The sequence below is a fragment of the Platalea leucorodia genome (assembly GCF_965183815.1).
Source record: "Platalea leucorodia genome assembly, chromosome: 13".
NCBI lineage: Eukaryota > Metazoa > Chordata > Aves > Pelecaniformes > Threskiornithidae > Platalea > Platalea leucorodia.
In genome coordinates, this window is record NC_138835.1 from 5,799,264 (window position 1) to 5,806,944 (window position 7,681).

The 7,681-nt window shown below is 51.5% G+C and overlaps 1 protein-coding gene across 1 annotated transcript; it reads left to right on the plus strand.

The window, feature by feature from the left end:
* Nucleotides 1-5,545: 5,545 nt before the first annotated feature.
* Nucleotides 5,546-7,478, plus strand: LOC309596920 (cathepsin Z-like; the record flags this gene model as incomplete). The annotated part of the gene is made up of 4 exons (XM_082325684.1): nt 5,546-5,567; nt 6,288-6,381; nt 6,690-6,852; nt 7,365-7,478. 4 exons carry the CDS (start codon nt 5,546-5,548, stop codon nt 7,476-7,478), a joined length of 393 nt encoding a protein of 130 aa, XP_082181810.1.
* Between the last annotated feature and the right edge of the window lie 203 nt (nt 7,479-7,681).

Below are 7,681 nucleotides of genomic sequence, written 5' to 3' on the forward strand. Positions count from 1 at the left end.
GCTGCTCTTCCAGGAGCCAGGCAACCCCATTCACAGCCCCACAAACGCTGGCGCTGTCTCTTTTTAGAGCCTCCCAAAGTCCAATACAATCTGCCTGCGCAGCTGAGTTCAGCCGGAGCCCAGCTCAGCAATTGCGAAGGTCCAGGGATTCCTCCCCCCACAAAGGGGCCAGGACCCAAAGCTCTTGCTGCTCTTCAAGTAGCCAGGCAACCCCATTCACAGCCCCACAAATGCTGGCGCTGTCTCTTTCTGGAGCCTCCCAAAGTCCAATGCAATCTGCCTGGGACACTGAGTAGAGCTGGAAACCACCTCAGCAATTGCGAAAGTCCAGGGATTCCTCCCACCCCAAAGGGGCCAGGACCAAAAGCTCTTGCTGCTCTTCCAGGAGCCAGGCAACCCCATTCACAGCCCCACAAACGCTGGCGCTGTCTCTTTCTGGAGCCTCCCAAAATCCAATGCAATCTGCCTGGGCAGCTGAGTTCAGCCGGAGCCCAGCTCAGCAATTGCGAAGGTCCAGGGATTCCTCCCACCCCAAAGGGGCCAGGACCCAAAGCTCTTGCTGCTCTTCCAGGAGCCAGGCAACCCCATTCATAGGCATAAAAAAGCTGGCGCTGTCTCTTTCTAGAGCCTCCCAAAGTCCAATAAAATCTGCCTGGGACACTGAGTTCAGCCGGAGCCCAGCTCAGCAACTGCGAACGGCCAGGGATTCCTCCCACCCCAAAGGGGCCAGGACCCAAAGCTCTTGCTGCTCTTCCAGGAGCCAGGCAACCCCATTCACAGCCCCACAAACGCTGGCGCTGTCTCTTTCTGGAGCCTCCCAAAATCCAATACAATCTGCCTGGACCGCTGAGCCGGAGCCCAGCTCAGCAATTGCGAATGTCCAGGGATTCCTCCCACCCCAAAGGGGCCAGGACCAAAAGCTCTTGCTGCTCTTCCAGGAGCCAGGCAACCCCGATCACAGCCCCACAAACGCTGGCGCTGTCTCTTTTTAGAGCCTCCCAAAGTCCAATACAATCTGCCTGGGCCACTGAGTTCAGCCGGAGCCCAGCTCAGCAATTGTGATGGTCCAGGGATTCCTCCCACCCCAAAGGGGCCAGGACCCAAAGCTCTTGCTGCTCTTCCAGGAGCCAGGCAACCCCTTTCATAGCCCAACAAACACTGTCGCTGTCTCTTTCTGGAGCCTCCCAAAGTCCAATACAATCTGCCTGGGCCACTGAGTTCAGCCGGAGCCCAGCTCAGCAATTGTGAAGGTCCAGGGATTCCTCCCACCCCAAAGGGGCCAGGACCCAAAGCTCTTGCTGCTCTTCCAGGAGCCAGGCAACCCCATTCACAGCCCCACAAACGCTGGCGCTGTCTCTTTTTAGAGCCTCCCAAAGTCCAATACAATCTGCCTGGGCCGCTGAGTTCAACTGGAGCCCAGCTCAGCAATTGCGAAGGTCCAGGGATTCCTCCCACCCCAAAGGGGCCAGGACCAAAAGCTCTTGCTGCTCTTCCAGGAGCCAGGCAACCCCATTCACAGCCCCACAAACGCTGGCGCTGTCTCTTTCTGGAGCCTCCCAAAGTCCAATACAATCTGCCTGGGCCACTGAGCCGGAGCCCAGCTCAGCAATTGCGAAGGTCCAGGGATTCCTCCCACCCCAAAGGGGCCAGGACCAAAAGCTCTTGCTGCTCTTCCAGGAGCCAGGCAACCCCTTTCATAGCCCCACAAACGCTGGCGCTGTCTCTTTCTGGAGCCTCCCAAAAACCAATGCAATCTGCCTGGGACGCTGAGCCGGAGCCCAGCTCAGCCATTGCGAACGTCCAGGGATTCCTCCCCCGCAAAAGTGTCCAGGACCAAAACCTCTTGCTGCTCTTCAAGGAGCCAGGCAACCCCATCCACAGCCCCACAAACGCTGGCACTGTCTCTTTCTGGAGCCTCCCAAAGTCCAATGCAATCTGCCTGGGCCACTGAGTAGAGCTGGAAACCACCTCAGCAATTGCGAAGGTCCAGGGATTCCTCCCACCCCAAAGGGGCCAGGACCAAAAGCTCTTGCTGCTCTTCCAGGAGCCAGGCAACCCCATTCACAGGCATAAAAACGCTGGCGCTGTCTCTTTTTAGAGCCTCCTAAAACCAATGAAAGCTGCCTGGGCCGCTGAGTTCAGCCGGAGCCCAGCTCAGCAATTGCGAAGGTCCAGGGATTCCTCCCCCTGCAAACGGGCCAGGACCAAAAGCTCTTGCTGTTCTTGCAGTAGCCAGGAAACCCCTTTCACAGCCCCACAAACGCGGGCGCTGTCTCTTTCTGGAGCCTCCCAAAGTCCAATGCAATCTGCCTGGGCCACTGAGTTCAGGCGGATCCCAGCTCAGCAATTGCGAACGGCCAGGGATTCCTCCCACCCCAAAGGGGCCAGGACCCAAAGCTCTTGCTGCTCTTCAAGTAGGCAGGCAACACCATTCACATCGCCACAAACGCTGGCGCTGTCCCTTTCTGGAGCCTCCCAAAATCCTATACAATCTGCATGGGTCGCTGACCCAGAGCCCAGCTCAGCAATTGCGAAGGTCCAGGGATTCCTCCCACCCCAAAGGGGCCAGGACCAAAAGCTCTTGCTGCTCTTCCAGGAGCCAGGACACCTCATTCACAGCCCCACAAACGCTGGCGCTGTCTCTTTCTAGAGCCTCCCAAAGTCCAATACAATCTGCCTGGGCCACTGAGTTCAACCGGAGCCCAGCTCAGCAATTGAGAACGTCCAGGGATTCCTCCCACCCCAAAGGGGCCAGGACCAAAAGCTCTTGCTGCTCTTCCAGGAGCCAGGCAACCCCATTCACAGCCCCACAAACGCTGGCACTGTCTCTTTCTGGAGCCTCCCAAAGTTCAATACAATCTGCCTGGGCCACTGAGTTCAGCCGGAGCCCAGCTCAGCAATTGCGAACGTCCAGGGATTCCTCCCACCCCAAAGGGGCCAGGACCAAAAGCTCTTGCTGCTCTTCAAGTAGGCAGGCAACCCCTTTCACAGGCATAAAAACGCTGGCGCTGTCTCTTTCTGGAGCCACCCACAAACCAATGCAATCTGCCTGGGCCACTGAGTTCAGCCGGAGCCCAGGTTAGGAATTTCGAAGGTCCAGGAATTCCTCCCACCCCAAAGGGGCCAGGACCAAAAGCTCTTGCTGCTCTTCAAGTAGCCAGGCAACCCCATACACAGCCCCACAAACGCTGGCGCTGTCTCTTTCTGGAGCCTCCCAAAGTCCAATAATATCTGCATGGGCTGCTTAGCCGGAGCCCAGCTCAGCAATTGCGAAGGTCCAAGGATTCCTCCCACCCCAAAGGGGCCAGGACCAAAAGCTCTTGCTGCTCTTCCAGGAGCCAGGCAACCCCGATCACAGCCCCACAAACGCTGGCGCTGTCTCTTTCTGGAGCCTCCCAAAGTCCAATAAAATCTGCCTGGGCCACTGAGTTCAGCCGGAGCCCAGCTCAGCAATTGCGAAGGTCCAGGAATTCCTCCCACCCCAAAGGGGCCAGGACCCAAAGCTCTTGCTGCTCTTCCAGGAGCCAGGCAACCCCATCCACAGCCCCACAAACGCTGGCGCTGTCTCTTTCTAGAGCCTCCCAAAGTCCAATGCAAACTGCCCTGGCCACTGAGTTCAGCCGGAGCCCAGCTCAGCAATTGTGATGGTCCAGGGATTCCTCCCACCCCAAAGGGGCCAGGACCCAAAGCTCTTGCTGCTCTTCCAGGAGCCAGGCAACCCCATTCACAGCCCCACAAACGCTGGCGCTGTCTCTTTCTGGAGCCTCCCAAAATCCAATGCAATCTGCCTGGGCCACTGAGTTCAGCCGGAGCCCAGCTCAGCAATTGCGAAGGTCCAGGGATTCCTCCCACCCCAAAGGGGCCAGGACCCAAAGCTCTTGCTGCTCTTCAAGTATGGAGCCAACCCCATTCACAGCCCCACAAACGCTGGCGCTGTCTCTTTCTGGAGCCTCCCAAAGTTCAATACCATTCTGGTGGGCCACTGAGTTCAGCCGGAGCCCAGCTCAGCAATTGCGAAGGTCCAGGGATTCCTCCCACCCCAAAGGGGCCAGGACCCAAAGCTCTTGCTGCTCTTCAAGTAGGCAGGCAACCCCTTTCACAGGCATAAAAACGCTGGCGCTGTCTCTTTCTGGAGCCTCCCAAAAACCAATGCAATCTGCCTGGGCCACTGAGTTCAGCCGGAGCCCAGCTCAGCAATTGCGAAGGTGCAGGGATTCCTCCCACCCCAAAGGGGCCAGGACCAAAAGCTCTTGCTGCTCTTCCAGTAGCCAGGCAACCCCATTCACATTGCCAAAAACACTGGCGCTGTCTCTTTTTAGAGCCTCCCCAAGTCCAATAATATCTGCCTGGGCCGCTGAGTTCAGCGGGAGCCCAGCTCAGCAATTGCGAATGTCCAGGGATTCCTCCCACCCCAAAGGGGCCAGGACCAAAAGCTCTTGCTGCTCTTCAAGTAGCCAGGGAACCCCTTTCATAGCCCCACAAACGCTGGTGCTGTCTCTTTCTGGAGCCTCCCAAAGTCCAATACAATCTGCCTGGGACGCTGAGTTCAGCCGGAGCCCAGCTCAGCAATTGCGAAGGTCCAGGGATTCCTCCCACCCCAAAGGGGCCAGGACCCAAAGCTCTTGCTGCTCTTCAAGTAGCCAGACAACCCCATTCACAGCCCCACAAACGCTGGCGCTGTCTCTTTCTAGAGCCTCCCAAAGTCCAATACAATCTGCCTGGGCCACTGAGTTCAGCCGGAGCCCAGCTCAGCAATTGCGAAGGTCCAGGGATTCCTCCCACCCCAAAGGGGCCAGGACCAAAAGCTCTTGCTGCTCTTCCAGGAGCCAGGAAACCCCATCCACAGGCATAAAAACGCTGGCGCTGTCTCTTTCTAGAGTCTCCCAAAATCCAATGCAATCTGCCTGGGCCACTGAGTTCAGCCGGAGCCCAGCTCAGCAATTGCGAAGGTCCAGGGATTCCTCCCACCCCAAAGAGGCCAGGACCAAAAGCTCTTGCTGCTCTTCAAGTACCCAGGCAATCCTATTCACAGCCCCACAAACACTGCCATTTTCTCTGTCTCAGGCCTCCCCATTTTCATTACAGGCTCTAGTTAACTCCTTCAGGCTTTACAAACGGAGAGCGCCAGTGTTTGTGGGTCTGTGATTGGGAGTCCCAGGGTAATTGAAGACTGCAGACAACTTTCGGTGCTGGCACATTTGGTGTTGGAGAAGGTGCTTTAGTTTTTGAATTTGAAATCTCAGCTCTCACTACAATGAAGTAGAGGGACTGTTTTGCGATCATTAGACCTTTTGTGTTTTCTTACTCTAGCCAGAAAGCATTTGATTAAATAATGCCCGAAGTATTTTACACAGATAAATTTTTAAAACTTTATCTCTTAAGTCTGTTTTATACAATTTCTTATGTACTTCAATATTTACAATTGCCTCCTCATGTTAAACAATGGAGAAATGTAAACTTTTCTCTGGTCATGTATGACTGTAATAGTTTCTGTGTATATACAGAAGCACATGTGAAATATTTTCTCATCAAAGCACTTATGCCTATGAATCAAATAAGAGTAACTAGTGATTGGAGAGTCTTTAACTATGGTTTCTAGAAACAAAATCTATTTTGCCAGAGAGATTAGGTATTTGTAATTAATGTCTGCCTCAGTTAGGGTAAAAGGAAGAAAGCTTAGTGTGTATCCTGATTTTGGCTGGGATAGAGTTAATTTTCTTCCTAGTAGCTGGTATAGTGCTGCATTTTTGGTTTAGTGTGAGAATAGTGCTAATAACACACTGATGTTTTAGCTGTTGCTAAGTAGTGCTTCCACTAGTCGAGGACTTTTCAGCTTCCCGTGCTCTGCCAGGTGCCCAAGAAGCTGGGAGGGGGCACGGCTATCCAAACCGGCCAAAGGGCTGTTCCATACCATATGATGCCATACTCAGCATATAAAGCTGGGGGGACGTGGCTGGGGATCAGTAATCACTGCTCGGGGAAGGGCAGGGCATCAGTCACCATGTGGTGAGCAATTGCATTGTGCATCACTTGTTTTGTATATTCTATTATTATTATTTTATCTTCCTTTGCTCTGCTATTAATCTGTCTTTATCTCAACCCACAGATTTTACTTTTTTTTTGTGATTCCCTCCCCATCTCACTGTGGGGGCCAGGGGGAGAAGTATCAGTAACCAGCTGCATGGTGCTTAGTTGCCCACTGTGGTTAAACCATGACAGTGTGGTATAAGTAATTAACTTGAAGAAAAGCATTATCTTGCAATGATAATCTCACTTTTGTTTTGTAGAGTGTAAGAAGTTTAACCAGTGTGGAACTTGTGTCACTTTCGGAGAACACCCTGTGACAAAGAACTACACTCTCTGGAAAGTTGCTGACCATGGGTCTGTCAGTGGAAGAGAAGAAATAATGGCAGAAATCTGTACTAATGGACCAATTAGTTAAAAAAACCTTGAACAGTTGTTTATTTACTAGTAATATTGGGATTGACACATTTGAAACTCATTTGAATGACTGAAGTGTGCTTCTCCACTCCAGCATATGTTAGCAGCTCTGTACTAACACGCAGACCTTAGCTTATTTGTAGATAAATCGAGTTCTGAACTCGAAATGCAAGAAAACCAATTGTTTTTTTAGCCAGGCCTCTGCCCTGATCCCCTTGTATAAAAGTGCATTCTCTGTTTTATTACAGCTGTGGCATAACGGCCACTGAAAAGTTGGACGCTTACATTGGAGGACTTTATACAGAGTACAACGCCTCGCCTGTGGTGAATCACATTGTATCTGTGGCTGGCTGGGGCATAGAAAATGGAACAGAATACCGGATTGTTTGTAACTCATGGGGTGAACCGTGGGTAGGGAAACATGGGAACAAGCACCTTTGCAGAATGACTTTAGAGGAAAGGTGGGGTTTTTCACCTGCAGACAGGAAACTAGCCTGTGGATAGGAAAAGTAAAACTTTCTTTAAACTAGACTAGCAATTAAAAAATGAAACCTAACTAACCTGAAGACAACTAATCTGAAGACAAGGATATTAAACCAAAGTTACTTGAGTAATGTCAACTCGATCCAAAACGCTACCTGCCCACGGACATGCAGCTCCTGTTATGGGCAAATGTAAATTACTGTTAGTTGTAGGCAAAAATCAAGTCACATACCTGGAGTAGATGAGGGGGATGTAAATTCACCAGAGCAGATTGCCCCTTTAAACAAGGTTGCCCTGTGAACCCAGTGTTATACTTCATCTTGAGTGAATTCCTAGATTTGCTTATAAATCATTCATATCTGGAAGACAGAACAGACTCAATAGCATACGTTTTCTGTAGTTATGTTTTTTAATTCACAATGCAAATTAATGCTTTGCAGGGTGAAAGAGTGTGGCTGAGAATTGTGACAGGCGCATATAAAGTTGGAAGAGGAGCAGAGTCCAATCTTGCTATTGAAGAGGACTGTGCATATGGAGATGCTGTACTTCCTTGATTCTGTATTGTACATCTTTCTTTTTAAAAACTACTTTGGTTGGAAGAGTCCCAGAACAACCTTTCTCTGTTTAAAGAATAGTAGTCTGAAACTCTTTCACAGTTCAAGACTATCAGGCAGTTCTGCAAAATTAGCCCAGACAGCAACACACAGTGTCTTCAAAGTAAAATAAATTCAGAACTGCCTTTAGATAATTATTTGCA